This window comes from Cryptotermes secundus, unplaced genomic scaffold (genome assembly GCF_002891405.2).
Source record: "Cryptotermes secundus unplaced genomic scaffold, Csec_1.0 scaffold141, whole genome shotgun sequence".
NCBI classification, from domain to species: domain Eukaryota; kingdom Metazoa; phylum Arthropoda; class Insecta; order Blattodea; family Kalotermitidae; genus Cryptotermes; species Cryptotermes secundus.
Window position 1 is genome coordinate 869301 of NW_019721759.1, and position 19065 is coordinate 888365.

General features: G+C 42.7%; 1 protein-coding gene across 2 annotated transcripts in view; it reads right to left on the reverse strand.

Annotated features, from left to right (window-relative positions):
• Positions 1-19065, reverse strand: part of LOC111875624 — a 69266-nt gene that overhangs the window by 31470 nt on the left and 18731 nt on the right. For both annotated transcript variants that reach the window (XM_023872010.2, XM_023872009.2), the window contains exon 2: positions 8738-9501. In XM_023872010.2, the coding sequence (XP_023727778.1) occupies positions 8738-8798 (61 nt within the window). In that variant the 5' untranslated portion in view covers positions 8799-9501. The remainder of the gene's footprint in view (positions 1-8737; positions 9502-19065) is intronic.

Below are 19065 nucleotides of genomic sequence, written 5' to 3' on the forward strand. Positions count from 1 at the left end.
CCCCCCCCCCCGGAAAGCAGTCCTGGATGTGGTCATGGAAGGGTGGGACATGTAGCACGTACGGGAGAGGGGAGAAATGCGAATACAATTTCAGTCAGAAGGTTTGTAGTGAAGAGACCATTTAGGAGCCCTAGAAGTAGACGGGAGGGCACTAACGAAATGGTTAGTATCAGGCCGTACCATAACTCAAGCGGTTAGTCACCGGCTTCCCGCCGCGGAGGCCTGAGTTTGAGCCTAGGTCTGGTAATGTGTGATTTGTGGTGCAGAAAGTGCATTGGGGCAGGTTTCCTCCGGGCATTTCGTTTTGTCCTGCCAATTCTCGTTTCACCGATTGCTCCACATTCAACATTTAGCATCTGGGACTGGTGTAATCGGCCAATTATTGTACCGAGTGAACTCTGTCTCACCACACTCCAAGAAAAAAAAAGTGTAACGGTACGGATTGGATTAAAATGGCTTATGACAGGCTCTTGTGAACACTGTTCTGAAGCTTCTAGTTCTGCAACAGGCGTGGAATTTCTGAGCGAACTGAGCGAGTGAGTATAGGCTGATCAAGACAGACTGTACTCCAGAGCAATGAAAGTGTGACAGACATTTCTTGCGTCTTCATACCTGCAGAGATTCACGTAAGTAGGGCTGTATCCTGTCACGTGACTTTCGGTACGTTGAAGTGCCCAGTCGGAACGCCGCCATGTTGACGAAGAGTCACTCGTAGTTTCGCCTTTCATTTCGATGCGGAAACAATTGCACAGCGCTTCCTTCAGAAGAGTCTCGTTCTGTCTCTCGTAATACTGTACTTCATATTTCACTGGGTTTTCAGCACAATGGAAGTCTTCGCGATGACGTAATTTGAGTCTTCAGAAACCATTTTCTAATGTATCTTATGACGTTATTGTTCAAAGGCTGTACAGACGCGAAAGGTTAAACAATTGTTCAGAAGCTGTACCAGAGTTAACGTCTGAGTTGCAGTGAGTTATCCTTCCGAGAAAGACAGAAATCATACAGACTACTTTCCTGCTATAGGGACTTGAATGGTTACAAATATCTTTTGTGTGTGTGGACCATGTTAGGTCTTCCCATTGGTCTCTTTCCTTCTGGAAAAGCCAGACCAAGGCGTAGGTGGGTGGACAACATTAAAATTGATCTTCGAGAGATAGGATGGTATGGATTGGATTAATCTGGCTCAGGATCGGGACCAGTGGAGGGCTCTTGGGAACACGGTAATGAACCTTCTGGCTCCATAAAATGCTTGGAAGTTCTTGAGTAGCTGCGCAATTGGCGACTTCTGAAGAAGGACTTAGCTCACTGAGTGAGTAAGTGTGTGTGTGGCTTAGTTTGTGACGTTGTCTGTACCTAGACTGGTACGACGACAGATTGGTAAGGATTTAGAAGGAAGAGGTCGTGGCTTAATCGAAGTACTGCCCCGGAATATACCTGGAGGAACTGGAGGAAACCACGAGAACATCAACCAGGATAACCAGCGGCCCAGTCGCCATTCGAAAGAAGCATCGTTACCGCTACGTCCACCTGCTCAGTTAATGTTATATGTGGGTATTGTAAGTTTATACACCATTAATAAAATGCAGTTTACTGAGTGGTTAGAGCGTTATGTTTGTAAGAAGACTGTAGACGTTGTTATGAATAAATATTACGTCACTATGATTTTATTTCTTTCAAATAATATATGTACAAGGTAAAGCTATCCCTGTAACAGGCCGTGGAGGCCCATATGGTTGCGACAGGTTGAGCCTCCCACACCTAGACAACCAGCTCACAGACGGCGGTAAGGTTGTCAGCCTTACACGCCGGTCGCCTTTTACCCCCAGGAAGATTCCTGGTACTCATTTCTGTTAGAGGCTGGGTCGAACTCAGGACCATAGTACAGCTGGAAGAGTTAGGTAAATTGAAAAATATCCACATCGGGAATCGAACCCGCGACCTTCCGGCATGTAACATAGTGCCTCAACTAACTACGCAACTGCGTAAAGAAAACCAATAGGCTTCTTTTTTCGTAATTTATTTAACGACATTTTATCAATTACGAGACTATATAGCGTCGGATGATATGGGTATGAAAAAAAAATCAGAGTTTTCCTTTCCGATGACATCAACGTCATACGTGTATGACAGTCAGTTGCCGAGATATATATTTTTTATTTTGGATTCCTTTCATCCGGACACCCTATAGAGGACGAATCACTGAACTCACCGGATGTATGACGCTGGTCAGATAACCACCAAACAGAACATTACTTCCGACATGAAGACAAACGTAATTACAGGCATTGGCCGGAAATGCTTAGTCATGATTACGAAAATTTGGCAGTAAAAATAAGGGTCATTTGACTGATAAATATTAGTTTGGTACGTCACACAGTGAAAGAATAATGACTCGCAGAGAAATCGCCGGTTCAGTAGGTGACGTAGCCATATGCAAATTACACGCTTAGGCATCGCAGAGTGAAGAAGACACGTCCATTCATTGCACGGGACGGTGAAACCTGCCAACACTTCCGACAACATAACGTCCATCTGATCGACCTCATTACATTGGCTAGCTTTCCAACTTCGTGTTCTCATCTGTCAGAAAGTAAAGTTCTTACGTACCTCCTAGGGCCGCGCCATAGCTCAAGCGGCGGCCCGGGTTCGATCCCGGGTCTGGTCAAGTAGGATTTGTGGTGGACAAAGTGGCGCTGGGGCAGGTTTTCTCCGAGTACTTCGGTTTCCCTTGCCAATCTTCATTCCATGAATTGCTCCACAATCACCCTCACCTATCATCTGGGGCTGGTACAATAGGCCAGAAGTGGCCGCAGTACAAGGGACTTAGTCCCACCCACTAGCAATAAAAAAAATACGTACCTCCTTCATAGAAAAAAGTTGTATTCAGAAAGAATTAAGTACCTAAACGGAGTGCATTAGTGACCTCCAGTTCTCATGACATTCTGGTTCGATTTTTTTTTACGTTCGAGATCAGTAATCGTTTGATTTTAAAGGTCGTCGTTTCCATGGAATTCCTATTGTGGAACTGTCGATGCTTGAAGAGGCAACCGCGAATTAAACTTCTATGCAAATATTTATTGTTGCTATAACGAATACATGAACGAACTTCAGTCTGTTGTGCCTCCGTTAGCCGTTGCGTAGTAACACCTAGGAAGATGGAAAATTCTCCGCTTCCTAGTTCCAAGTTCCAAGTTACATTGCGACTGACGGTCGGTCAGTCAGTCAGTAAGTCTTGTTGTCGAGCCCCATCTGTGGCTCATGACCAGATATTTATTTCTGTTTGGCATTTACGTTCTTGTTTTTGTGGAGCGCCCTTTCTGACGAGAGGACTGGTCTGCCATTTGTATATGCTGCTGGCCCTTGCCATTGCAGTCTTTCTCGGGTCTGAGTCCCTTGGTTCAGGCTATGTAGCTTAGGGCTGACCGTAGAGAGATCACTGGTTTCTACAGTTCCTTTACCGTGTTGTACCGATCTGTTTCCGCGGATACATGATTACAGAGCCGTTGCGTAGCAGTGAATGCTTTCTAGCTACGATTGCGACTATTGTGCCGGAGGTACGTTGTCTTTGCTGTGCCTGAACCAATGGGCGTTGGAGGCGCCATGATCTGCGCTGATTGGCTAGCGCTTGATTCATTGCCGCACTATTATCTTCCGCTACTACTACTACTACTACGGATAATAATAATAATAATAATAATAATAATAATACTTAATGAACCGAAATTCTGAAGTACGGAAAGTAAACTTGTACATATATCTCGGTTAAACAGAGCATTCTTGATAAGCTACTAGTTACTCAGCTGGTCAGGAGATTCATAGCCACAAAATATATTAATGTATCCGCAAGAGCCCATCAATGGTCCCTATTCTGAACGAGATGGATCAATTTAGAACTCATACATTTTTAGTATTATCCTCATGCCTAATTCTCGACCTTTCGTGTAAGCTTTCTCGACTAACATTTTTTCCCACATTTCTCATCTCCCCATTGGGGGCTATGTATGTTACTGTACTATTTCTGTGTTATGTAGCCCATTCTAAAAAGTGTTCCGAATTGGGTGTTAACAACGGCGTCACGCGTGGTTAAAGTCTGCTTGCTGTACGTTTGTTTGCCTGAAGCCTGTCGCCACTGAACGCTCCCCTTCCAAACAGTCTGGTGTTGTTTGCTTAAATATTTCTCTGCTGGACGTCTGAATTCTTTTCCGATTTCTCTGCGTTGCGAAGGAACTGTGTTCCGCTTTGAGAAGACAGTGACACTTGCAGTGTTCCAGCAGACCAACAAGTGCTAAACGATTTATGAAAACTGAACTAGGACGCTCTCATCCAACCGCCTAACTTTGCGCCCTTTCTAATCCTCGCTAATATACTCGTACAAACATCGGACAGACTTTAAATTAATATTGGTCTATTCTCACAATATTTCTGCGTGTACAGCAAATAGGGCAGCCAATTAGGACATTAGCAATGAAAGCAATCTTGTTATGTTTTGCTTTCATGCCGTCTATACGCAACGTCGGTTTCTATTTTCTAGTCGTTTCTTCTTTATTTTCGTTACATGTTTCGGCCTAACCGGCCGTAATCAGGTGTGCAGGTTGTTGTGTACAACAATCTGTACACGTGATGACGGCCAGTTAGGCCTAAACATGTAATCTGTATACCTGATGATGGCAAGTTAGGCCGAAAAATGTAAACTGTACACCTGATAATGGCCATTTAGGCCGAAACATGTAACCTGTACACCTGATGATGGCCGGTTAGGCCGAAAAGTGTAACCTGTACACCTGATGATGGCCGGTTAGGCCGAAACATGTAACCTATACAGCTGATTATGTTCGGTTAGGCCGAAACGTGTAGTTTCAATACATAGAAAACAACGAAAAATAGTAACCGACGATGCACATAGACGGCAAAAAGCGGAACGCAGTCAGATCTACGCAGCGCAACAGGACGCTGCAATATGACACTAGGAGCGTAACTGAGTCCGATACCAACTTCCTCCATACACTTAGCAGGCGGAGGCAGAACATTCCGCCAGACTAGAAGATTTAATAATCCTGGAGAAGAACATATGAACTATTTTTCATCTCTTCCAATTATAATTCGAAGACTAGGCTATCATAATAAGACCTCTTCGCATATTGTGACATGACAACTGAGTGCCGGAATAGTCGAGCGAATAGAAGCGACCATTGTTAGGCAACGGCGGGGTAAACGTAGTTCAGTGGCGCCAGACGCTGCCGCAGCCGTAGAGGATGTGATGTTCTCTATGATTTTCGTGCCGAGATTATATAACGAGGACCAGCTACAGTTGAGTTGATTCGGAAGTCGAAAGAAACCGACAGTAAACTATGGTCATGATTCCCGTGGGACTCGGAATCAAAAATCGCTGGCGAGGGCCAGCAGCAATTTACGTGACTGGCCGCTCTACTGACAAGCCAGTGAGTCAACAGTCAGTCGGAGGTCGAAGTCGGTGGTTAACAGTCTTGAGTCGCATTGTTGGCAGCAGGTACCTAGCAACGTCTAGTAAACAGAGGACCTGTGTGCTCTGAGGTAATAGTGATCTATAGAAGTGTAAATCAGTCACACTGTTATAGTTATTTGTAGTTATGAGTTATGAGCGCTCAATAAATCCAATTACCAATCGAAACTCAGTCTCTAGTCACTAACAATTGAAAAATGAAGACACAATTACTGAAGAAACAATGGAGTATTGTGTGAAATTATAATGATAGAGTTGTCTGTAGAACAATGATTGTTCTTCAGTTATTAACATTACTGTACAAAAGAATAAAATGCATGAAAGTTAACGTGAGTGTTAACGATGCAAACACTCAGTGAGTAGCACTCACTGTGCTTGTTAACGAACCGTATATTTTAAAGATTAACGAGGTGCAAGGGTGAAAACATTCATTCGAGTTACTAATCACAGACCAAACCCTACTATTGCCCGATGAACTGAAGCGTGACTCCACCTTTACATTTAAGTAACTTAACACATGCGGTACAGCCCTTGCTGAAAAGCTTAACCGGTTAGAAATTCACCGGTTGCATTAAACTGGGAGTATCACAAGAGCATGTTGCTGGACCCTATCTTGAGTAGGATGAATACAGCCTACATATTCACGCCCTTAATATCTATTTTAATATTATCCCCTCTATTCATATGGCATAAAGGATATTAGTTGGAAAGTCAGAAGGAAAGAGACCACTGGGACGATCAAGGCGTAGATGGGCGGACAATATTAAAATAGATCTTAGAGAGATAGGATGGTAAGGTATGGGATTGGATTGATCTGGCTCAGGATAAGGACCAGTGGAGGGCTCTTGTGAACACGGTGATGAACCTTCAGGTTGCATAAAATGCTGGGAAATTCTCGAGTAGCTGCAGAATTGGCGGCTTCTCAAAAGGGCTCAGCTCCGTGAGTAAGTAATTCCGACGTCTCCCCAGAATCTCTCCCCCTTTCATATTTTCAAATTCTCATACTTCGCCTCACCCACGTGTTCCCATAACCGCGCACTCCATCTCACCGTCCTATTAACTTCTGGTGAAGAGAGCAAATCATGAAGCTCGTCTAATTCTTTTTTTATTGCTAGTGGGGTGGGACTAAGTCCCTTGTACTGCGGCCACTTCTGGCCTACTGTACCAGCCCCAAATGATGGGTGAGGGTGATTGTGGAGCAATTGATGGAATGAAGATTGGCAGGGGAAACCGAAGTACTCGGAGAAAATCTGCCCCCGGCACCACTTTGTCCACCCCACTTGACCAGACTCAGAATCGAACCCGGGCCGCCGCGGCGGGAAGCCAGCAACTAACCGCTTGAGCTATGGCCCGGCCTCCTGTCACTTCATTTCTCTTCTGTCCAAATATTCTCCTCAGCACCCTGCTGTCAAAGACCCACAGTCTATGTTCTTCCATTAATGTTAGAAACTATGTTTCACACCCATACAAAACTGCACTTAACATTAACTAGAATTACAGAACTGGCGTAAATTGAACCACTGATCGACAGTGGTCCGCGGACCTCAATTTGGCAAACTATTCTCCTGTATTGAGCATCCTGTCCACTTGCAAGGCGCTTGCGCAGCAGCATTGCCTTGATGACTCTCTTCATTTCGTTAAGGACACTACAGACAACTAAGCACTAGCATCCTGCCGACAAGGCATGAAATTTACGAGAGACTATTTCGTGTCACGATGGACCTGACTCAGCAGAATTTTATTTGACGTTCTGACAAGCAAGAAATGCCCGTTCTTCATCCGGGACGCAACTGTTTTCGGATATCACACTGTATTTTAGCCAGAACTTTAAGGAAAGTAATAATAACCATACTTATACATTAATGTAGAAAAAGAAGTGAAAATTTTTCATTCTGATTAATTAATTAAACACCAGACCATAAAGACTGATAAGGGAGTGGAGGTATAGCTCCACCACTCTTGGGTTCGGTTCCTGTCGCTTCACCCCGCGTAAAGAACACCTGGTAACACTTGGATAAAAGGCGGTCTGGACGCTGCGGAATAGAGAAAAATATTTACTTCTTTCTTCTTCTTCTTCTAACGCCGGCAATCCAGCCTGTAGCCCGTCACTGTACCGACTGAGCTATCCTGGCTCCATCTTTTATTAAACAATAAATTTTTAAATAAGAAATTCAAGTTACATCCGCAAACTCCGATGCGATGCGAGTGCATTGGAATCACATTAAGGGCTACAAAGCTATTCATTACGTCACATGCTATGACTTGCTATTCTGTATTAGGTCCATTGCAAGAAACAGCAAACTGGCGGGAAAATTTAATTTCTATAAATGTGTATATTAGGTTAGATGCCATAAAATTATGTTGTAGTGACATAGCTGAGAAGTTCCCGCTTTTACGCGCGATTCTGCATTAAATGCATAAATAAACACAAAGGGGCGATGTTATGTCCGCCTTTTTCTTAGTCAGCCGATGTATTTCTTCTGCCAAAGCTACTCAGAGATTTCGGTGAAATTTGATAAATTCCGTCAGTGTACACCAAAAATTGTTGAAAGAATGTCTTTACGTACACTTCAAAAAGAGACTTGTATATTTTCGCAAAAATGTCTTACATTTCTTGGCAGAAATTTCAGACATAATATACTTACTTATTATTTATTCATGGAGCTGAGCCCTTCTTGAGGAGCCGCTAATTCTGCAAGTACTCTAGAATTTCCCAGCATTTTATGGAAGCCGAAAGTTCATTGCCCTGTTCACAAGAGCCCTCCACTGATTCATACCCCGAGCCAGATCAATCCAATCCATACCATCCCATCTTATCTCTCTAAGATCCATTTTAATTTTGTCTACCCACCTACGCCTTGGTCTTCCCAGTGGTCTCTTTCCTTCTGGCTTTCCCACCAATATCCTATATGCATTCTTCTTCTCCCCATTCATGCTACATGCCATGCACAACTCATTTCTTGACTTAATCATTCTAATTATACTTGGAGAAGAGTACAAGTTATGAAGCTCCTCATTATGCAGTTTTCTCCAACCTCTGTCACTTCATCCCTCTTCGGTCCAGATATTCTCGTCAACACCCTGGTCTCAAACACCCTCAGTCTATGTTCCTCCCTTATTATCAGAGACAAAATTTCACACCCATACAGAACCACATTCAAAATTATAGCTTCGTATATTCTAATTTTTATGTTTTTAGACAGCAGACGCGAAGACAAAAGGTTGTTGACTGAATGGTAGCAAGCATTGTTAACTTACCCCATATGCACGTAAACTGAAGAAAAGTCACCAGCACTACGATATGAACACCAGAGGTCATTGTTGTGTAGCTGAACTTCTGACCTCTTATCAGCTCGTCCAAGGTCAACTGAAGTAGATCTCAGGTCACAGCAGTGTCACCGTCGACCCACTCAACGACCTGAGGCGCCACTGTCGCTTTTCAATAATAAACACCACTTTTAATATTTCCGACAAAACGATTTCTAATTTCTTAAACTGTCCGGCATTAAATTTCTTCTTTTTTTTTACATTCTTCTTCTACCTATTAAAACTCTTAAATAAAATAATGTATTTCAATATCATCTCTGTTATCTGTCTCTTGTTCATGTCTGGTGGCATTTACGCCATTTTTATACGAATGTTGTTACAGAATTCAATTGTTTTCTTTATCATTCCACAGTGTCCGCGTGCACTTAGATTTTCAATTGTTTCTAGTTTAACTGTCACAAATGTTGTCTTTGTATCCCTGTAGCCGCTACGTCATGCTAACCCTGTCTGCAGAATCATGCCCATAACAGCCACAGACTCGCAGCAGTACGATAGCGTCAGGTTCTAGCAACAAACTACTGGAACTGAAGCTCAGGCCAAGAAACCTACTTATGCGTTAACTTAGTAGGCTAGGTCTGCGTTCTCCGTTATGTGGTAGGGGTATATCTAGCAGCGGAGTCGCTGGTAGAATGAAGACTTTCTCCTGCTGGTAGGCCCACACCGCTAGATTGCACTGCTTTGCTGGGCGTCATAACCTGCAGGGAAAACGTAGAAACGGCGTTACATGCTTGAAACAAGATCCTTTAGTAGGTTACATACTGACTGGGACTTTAGAATTCGCCTGTTGGAAAAAATATCACGTTGTAATGAATTCGAAATAGTTAACAGTGCTCAGCTGTTGTCTGTACGAGAATGCATTTCATAGGACAGAGATGTAACGGTGACTTCTATACACAGGACATCAATCATTTGAAGACAATTTTACTGACGTGGAAGGACTGGTCGAGGATACTGAATGAGGATGAAACAAAAATGTACAATTATGTTGAAAGGAAATAAAAATTTCTTTAAACAATACTTTATAAATAGACTAACAATAATAATTTATAAACGTATTAACAAATTCATGCACATATTAGTAACTGTTAAAAAGAATATTATGTTGTATCTATGATATTGTAATAGTAGTTCATGTATGAATTGATAATGTACTCCTGAAGATGGTCACTCCGACCGAAACATGTAAAAGATGAAAGATTAAAAAAACACAACATTTATCAATCATACTGGACGGTGTTAATAACCTTTTATACTAAAAGATAAATTTTTATGGCACACTGTAATGCTTAAAGTCATATTTTGGTACACCCTGTTTTGTAAACCACTATATTTTATATATTTTATATTATTATATTTAAGCATCCTGTTGCACTCTATACGTTAAATGATATAAACTCCGTCCCAAGTGCAAACAATATATTATATGTCCTTGATCTTGCTCTCCTACACACTACATTTTTCGGCCTCAAACGGCCATCATCAGGTGTATACCTCACGTTGCTTTACGTAGTAAAGAATAGCAGCGGCACGCACACAGGGAGACTACACAGAATAACGCCTGTACAGTGCTGGATACAAGAACTAGCCGCTGCAGCACTATAGACATAGGGCGAGTAACCCTGACAATTTTAAATTTTAAAATTTAGAGAAAAATTTTAAAGGATTTTAAAATTAGAACTAAAGATTATATAGTGCTACTACAGGAAAATCAAAATTAACGTGTGTAACAAAAACTAATCTATAAACCAGACAGATATCAACGAAGTAGATGTTGATAATAACAATGAAAGGAACAATGTGGTTTTAAATGTTAAATTTTAAACTAAGTTCAGTGTAAGAGCAAAGTGAGGTATGCACCTGATGATGGCCGTTTGAGGCCGAAAAATGTAGTGTGTAGGAGAGCAAGATCAAGGACATATAATATATTGTTTGCACTTGGGACGGAGTTTATATCATTTAACATATTTTATATTCCTGTCAACACAACATTAATTTCCAGTGGGTAGAGTTCGCTGTCTGCTTATCACAATAGCCGCGCGGTCTGAGGCATGAACTGTCTTCGCTCGCTCGAACACTGGGATCGTGGGTTCCAATCACCACTCGAGTCATGGATGTCTGTGTGCGTTCATACTGTGTGTAAGTAGAGGCCTTGCGACCTGCTGATCCCCCATCCAAGGAGTCATACAGACTGTGTATAAGCTAAGCAACTGAAAAGGCGACCAAGGTGCAAAAAAAGGACTGTAGACCTATAAATAAAGTTTGTTGTTTAGGACATGTTTCGGCAAATGGCTGCCATCATCAGGTCTGGGTTCTTGCTTCTAATCATTCTACACTTAGTCAATGATAGAACAATTGTAACTACAAACCTTGGCCGCGCCATAGCTCAAGCGGTTAGTCGCTGGCTTCCCACTGCGACGGCTCGGGTTCGATCCCGGGTCTGGTCAAGTGGGATTTGTGGTGGACAGAGTGGCGCTGGTGCATATTTTCTCCTAGTACTTCGGTTTCCCCTGCCAATCTTCATTCTATCAATTGCTCCACAATCACCGTCACCTATCATCAGGGGCTGGTACAATAGGCCAGAAGTGGCCGCAGTACAAGGGACTTAGTCCCACTCCACTTGCAATAAAAGAAACTGCAAACCGCGTCTCATGTTGTGTGATGACAAATCGCAAATTGTTTCCGTAACTCGGTACAATCGGAAACAACGCAGGTGCAATGCCAGTGTGAACTTCCCGGGTCAGTGTTAGTGGGTCGGTCAACACAGAAAACGTGTATCACGCAGGAAATTGAAGTCACGACAAGACCTTACATATCCTGCTTCTACACACGTGGACACACACAAACTCTTCCGCTATTCCTGTCAAAGTGTCTGCACATGAATACGGTTGCACACGGATCCCAGTGTTACTACTGCTAGCGATCCTCTAATCTGTGTCATTTTGTCCCTGCGCTTAACTTACTAAACACCACTTATTAGCTTCACGCCTCGGCTGCTTTACCCTCAGTTAAATAACTCCCGCTACCCTTGGAGGCCGCAAGGGCTCCAGAATTGGTCTGGATGACGCGGAGAGTAGAGAATGTTGCCCCTGGGCTCTAACCCCGACACTTCGGCCGTCCAGCTCCGGCTCTTTTACCCTACATTCCTTATTTTGAAAAAATGAAAATATGCTTATGTTATCTCCGTGCTGTCAGTGCGTCTGTGTATCCCCCACTACTTTTGAATACCTGAACCAATCTTTATGAAATTTGGTATGTATATCGTGGTTACTGAGCCCATCTCAAAGGCGCACTTCATAAATCCCTCCCATCAGTCTGTGTGTCTGCATGTGTATCCCTTAACGTTGCTAGGCAACTGCTCAGTAAGAACATTACCGCTGCAATCAATACAATCCTAACAATACAAAAACTGCTGGACGTGTGGTTTCCTTTGGGGTCCGTACTTTATCAAGGATAGTATGCGATTAGTTCTTGAGGTAAAAAAGGTAAAGCTATCACTGTAACAGGCCTTGGAGTTTCAAAGAGTTGTGAAACGCCGAGACTAACATAGTTTCTAGAAAATCGGCTCACAGATAGCAGTGAGGTTGTCAGCTTTACGCGCCGGCCGCCCTTTACCCTCAGAAAGATTCCTGGTACTCATTTCTGTTATAGACTGAGTCAACTCCAGGGCCATAGTGCCGCTGTGAGGATTAGGTGAATTGAAAAATCCAGTGACTTCATCGGGAATCGAACCCGCGACCTTCCGGCTTGTAGCATTGTTCCTCAACCAACTACGTTATCGTATGCCCCCCCCCTTTTTGAGGCATTAAACAAAACTATGCAATTAACGAGTACATGAACATGAACTGTAAATATAGCTGCTCCTGGCTTTACCTTTTCTCCTCGAGACGTAAGTACCCATGAAAACACATATCAACGCTGCTCAGGGAAAGTGTTCTTCCTATGCACAGATTTATGTTGTAGGATTTTAGGCTCTCACAGCGGTCAATATGAAGAATTCTGTCTTCTGGGTTGTAACGTTTATAGTCTGGTGAAAGTTAATCGACGTTTCGCTGGACACTATAGCAGCTATCTCTAGTAAACTGTTTCATGCTGGTTAGTGCGATAGAGGCGATATGCTAATCCGACACACCGACTTGCTTACAAAGGACTATACAGCGTTGTATCCCCGAAAACGTTCACTAAATGAGGAAGTGAGATGGAACAACACGAAAGCGAAGCAGAATACTGAGAAAGAGAGAAAGAGAGACGCGTAGAGAACAGAAAAAAAGAAACAACCTCTGACTTCTAATTGGCGTAGTTTTTTTCTATTTGGTTATTTAACGACGCTGTGAGCGGCTGTAATATTTTGTTGACTGATGAATTGGAAAGTATTTCGGGATAAAGAACAGTCTTGGCCGAACTACTCCGAAATTTTTCTTGAGGTACTGGAGCCGGACTAGCGTAGTCGGCATAGCGATTGGCTATGGGCTGGAAGACTGAGGGGTCGGAGTTCGAGTCCCGGTAGTGTCATGAATATTCTGTTCTCAAAATCGGCCTGACCGGTTCTGGGGTTCACCCAACCTCCTATCAATTGGGTACCGCTGGCTCTTGCCCAGGGGGTAAAGCGTGCGGGCGTGAATTTGACCACTCACCTCCAACTAGTGCCGAGGTCAAGAAAATGTGGCTCTATACATCCACTCCCCCATACGCCCTCATGACGTAGTGCTTAATTAGTCAAGAACAGGGATAAATTCACCATTACTTTACCTTTATGGAGGTAGTGAAGAAAACAAAAAAAAAACTCGATCAGGATAAGTGGTGTATGAACAAAGATTCGAACCGAGATCCTACAAGATACAAGTCTAAAGTGTTGTCTCTAGACCAGCTTGTAAAACGGCACGTCCACAGATCTAGATGCTAAGAACTTTTATTTGTTTCTGTGTTTGGTGCGTACGTGATGAGTCACTATTGCTGTCTTCAATTTCTGGAGGAGGACAGCTAGAACAAGGCCGAACAGAGGCCTCGAATCGTTTTATAGATGGGAACAAGGACATCAACCGAGTGTAATGATTACTATTTATCCATAATTGTAGAGAGTGATACACAGGCAAATTGTTAAGTTGCGACCGCAATTATGCAATGGTTTAATAGTTAATATAGTGTAATTTCGGTAACCCCAACTGCCAGCAATCCCAACTGACTTACAGCACCACAAAGAAATCGACACCTGCGCTATTTATTCTACTCCTTTCCAGTAAAACGCCTACCTACCCTGATGCGTCCCTTAGAAAGAGCTAACCTCAATCACTGAACCAGTGGCAGAGGTTAGCTCTTTTTAAGGGACCCAACAGAGCAGGTGTCTCCTTCTTCACCTGATGACGGAAACATGTCCAGTTCCCCCCCCCCAAAACAACTGTGTTCTCTGCTTTTTAGTATACCGGACGATAGAGAAAGGCGAAAACCCCAGTAGTTCTGAATGACATTGTCACGTATTTAGTGTCGTGAGCAATAATAATGGGTCTGGATTGGATGAGTAGATTTATTGACGCCTTCCTTTACGCTCTCAATCACAATCAATTATAGCGCTATCACTAGTCTACCAACTTCACAAATCTCTGGAACACGCTCCATTCTCGTCCATGTACTTTCAACTGAACTCTGTTATTCTGGGAACCTCGTTATATAGCCGCGGCACGGACCTGCAGAAAACATGTCACGTGTCAGAATGCGTGGCGCGGACCACACAGAAAACACCGCGTCCTCTTTTTGCGAAGTCACGTTTACCGCGCCGTTGCCTATCAGTAGAAGTCCTATTGTTGCGTGCACGTGTGTTGCAGGAATCTGTTTACCGTGCCGTTGCCTAGCAATTGGTATACATGTCACAATAATGTATGTTAATGGACCTGCCTCTCTGGGTGGTGAGAGATGTAAGCCCGTTACCCTTGCCCTGGGCCCAGCGTACACTCGAATATCCCTGGGTTCATGTCGTTTACATATAAACTGTACTTATGAATCTTTGGAATAAGTAATTTTTCTAAACAAATCGATTTTTTATTTGGAATACAGTAACCCGAAATATTCGATAATCCGAAGATATCAGTACTTTAATTAGATCGGTATATCGAGAATGTACATAAATACACAGTTGCTATCCATCGACAACTACCTACGCATTAAGGAAAATATTTTTTTAAATTAATTTGAAAATTTTTAAATGGAGGTAACCGAACAGTTAGTATTAGTCGCTCTTAAGTCATAAGATAAATCGTCACACAAATTTAGGTTACAAACATTTTTATTTTTTATTTCTTTTTATACACTATATGTTTCGACCTTAAAAGTCAATCGTCAGGAGAGGAACGTAAATCAGCCAAATATATCTAGTAGAATTATATAATTATTCAAATATGGAAATGTAAAAAAGCGTACATGAAATTATAATTAATTATATCAGTTTTTTCAACTGCTTTTCCAGCTCATTCAGGGCCCAGGCCACTTCTTCAGACGGTAGGACACCTTGGACGAGTTATCATCCTGTCGCCAGACCTCTACGTAAACACAGGACAGCACAAACACAGAATGAAAGCATACACACACCAAACATCCATGACTTGTGTGGGATTCGAAACCACGATCCCAGCGTCCGAGCGGTCGAAGACAGTTCGCGCGGCCACTGTGATCGGCAATTAATTAGATCAGTTCAGACTTAATTCTACAACGATATAAGTATAAAATTGACATTATTTCTCTTAATATAATAATTATTCAACATGTGATGTTATATGTTTTCTATATACATGTAATGTACAACAACTGACTCCATGCAAATGAGTCCTTCTTGAGAAGCCACAAATCTTTCAGCGACTTATGAGTTTCCCAACATTTTATGGAACTCACTAACCTAATTGACGTGTTAATAAGAGCCCTCCACTGTTCTCTGTCCTCAGCTAGATTAATCCACTCCATAATATCCCATTTTATTCCTCTAAGATCCATGTTAATGTGTGATGTTGTGTATCATAATATAACTCGTTAATTTCTTGTGCAGTGTAGGCTTGTATAGTGTTTCTTCTACCAGTATACACGGAGTCACATTTCAGAAAACAGTACTTATCGTGTCCACAGCTGCGAACACACCAGTTCTAGCGACCATGACTGCAAATTTTCATGGTGTTCTCAGTCACAAGAAAACACTTGTATCAGGATTAAAATAGGCCATGTCCCCTTCTTTTCCCATCCGTTAATATGACTAACTGCTGCAGAGACAAGTTTTTGGCATACATAAAAGCGGGTGTGTCCTGCGTAAAATGCTGTGGCGTGCCGCCAGAAAGCCGGAATTGTTGACGAGATCAGAGTTGATTTCCTAGGCAACAACCAGCGTTCCCGCTGCAACGTCTTGGAATCCGAACGCTAGCAAAGAATTGTGCGAGACAGTTGCATGACAACGGCTAGGAAGACTCGTAACAATGAGAGAATACGCAACTAACTAGTGAAGTTACCGCTACAACGAAACAAGACACTCGCTACCGACGGATTGAACACGTGAAACGGAACCCTTGAACAAATTGTCTTGGAGTCCGTCCGACAGTAGGGTACAATGGAAGACCAGCTCGGAATTGAGACCAGTTACTCGCGTGGAGCCGGGGTCGAATACCTCCACCGTGACCCTGCGAGTCGTAGAAGGCGACGAAAAGGGAAGTCTCAAATTTGAGATAGTAATATATGGTCGCGAGTCCCAAGGGACTCGGACCCGAGAAAGGCTGCGCTGGCAAGAACCAGCAGCATGTACAAAAGACAGAACCGTCCTCTCGTCAGTGAGGACGCTCCACAGAAAGAGACCGTAACTGTCAAACAGTAATAAATATCTGGTCATGAGCCCCAGATGGGGCTGGACACCAAAACTTACTGACTGACTGACTGACCGTCAGTCGCAACGTGAATTTGACTTTGACTTTGACTTTGAGACCAGTTTACAACTAGATACAAAGTTTACAACGAGATTACAGAGATACCGAGAAGAGGTCTCCAAGATCAGCGGTGCAAGTAACTGTTATAGCGAAGTTGCGAATAATTATACTTGCGAGTGTAAAAGAGATTCTCCAATAAACATCTTAGCCAAATCCGGGAACAGCGTGAATTTACTTGTCGCGTTACATAGGCAAAACGCGACAATATAACAGCCAAGTGGGTAATGCTGACTCAGATCTTACCAGAATATGGAGTCGAAGGCATGTCCAGCTGAGAATACGTCTACAGCCACCAGACATGCAGCGCTACCTCGGTATCCTTTAAGTTCCACTCTTGCGTTCCTGGCCAGTGAACAGTTTTTATATCTCAGCAATTTCAGAGAAATCTGACTCCCTGTCGTTACGTAACACATTTTAGGTAAACCGTGCAGTGTAATCCCGGGACACGCTCTAATCTCTTTCTTGCGGACGTGTTTTGTTTAATTAAGACTTATCGTTCTGATCTTATTGTAAACGACGTTTCGGACACTAGCCAGGTAAAAGGTCTACACCGTTGGGCCTAATCGCCGCGTAGTATTAAAAATACAGACTATTTTAAACAGTAAACTGTTGCCTAGCGACAGGCATGGACATAGATCGCTTTACATTTAAATGCCTTACATGGTATCCTGATAACCGTGGCAGAGAGAAAGAAACAAAACCAGAAAGACAGAGAGAGTTAATGATTGACTGTGTGTGTGTGTGTGTGTGTTATTTATGGGATACGGACGTACAATAGTTACACTCAGTGTCTGACAGATGGCGTTAATCCTCGGCCACGACGCATCATTTGACAAAATACGCAAGATGGGAAAGGAAATGGAGGAAAAGATAAATGTGTGAAAGTTTCCTGTTGCATTTTCAACAGGCGCTATGTTACTGATCTGTAAGAAGAGCAGGCATCGTAACCCTGAAATGAACTGCATAGAGCACCTGTCGTATAACTCACAGTTGAAGTCACGCAGTAACGATCAAAGTTACCGCTTTGATACCCTGAATGGAAATGCTTGAGCTGTATTAATACCGTTACATGAACAAGACAGGTTTAATGTCTGCAGACTGCAACTAGCCACACAGCTGCTTCGATCAGCGTCATGTTAACAGGGTCAGGATTACCGTGGGCCAGATTTACGTTTCTAAGTACTGAAATGTTATTTTTATGCTGGTCATAACTGCCAGTAGATGTTTAGCAATACTTTACAGGCTGAACCAGCTTTTAGCATAAACACTTATATATGTAGGTCGTCAAGAAAGTAAAGAAAGTTTGTTGATTAAAAATTGAATTTAAAAAATTACATTACTACTACGGACTTTAGATCAATTTTCTTGATAACCCCCATGAAGATTCAAGCATTTATCGTATCATGTGACGAGTTTTTGTACGCTTGTGTTGTAGAAATCTGCAGCCAGTCCAGTGAACCAGTCCTTAACCGTCTTTTTCGCTTCTTTACCGCTACGCATGCGCGTGCCGCCCATAAAGCCGAATTACAACTAGCACTTTACAATCCGCGGGATTATCGATTTTCTTACTCGTTTTTAAGTGTTACAAAAAAATCGTAAAACGATAGAATCGACGCGTCATTCACTTGGCTTGTTACTAAAAGACTACTGAGACACGTTAACCCTGAAATTGTGCAATTCGTTGACATGTGCAAGAGCTATGCACAAACGGTCTCTGAGCTAGAATACTGGATAACAGGGATTTGATTCCTGGCGTACGCGGAAAATATTTCCCTTGTTACTGTGTCCAGACTAGCCATGTAGGGTTCACCCGAATCTACTGTTCATCGTGAACAGGGGGTTCCTTCCTCAGGAATAAAGCGGCCGGAGATGATGCTAACCACCCGCCTTCAGTGTCGAAGGTAAAGAAAGACTGGAACTATACCTCCACTGCCCCATAAGCCATTCCTGTAGGAGTATTTAATTACAGTAAGACCTAAATAATTCGGACTAATTGGGAGCGAAACCTTGTCCAAAAATTAGTGAAACTCCGCATTATGAATGTACTACTGAAAATATATTCAGGGAATTGAGGTTCTCACAGCGGTAGTTATGAAATTTGCCATCCTCTGGGATATAGCGCTGTGTACTCAGTATATGAGCCGACGTTTCGGAGGAACATCGGCTCATATACTGTCTACACGGCGCTATATCCCAGAAGATAGCAAGTTTCATGTTTAGGGAATTTATAGACTTGATTTCGCATTTCTTTTTAGGCAATACAGAGTTATTTTGAAGCTTTTAGGCGTCTCATAAAGTAATTGTACTTGTCAT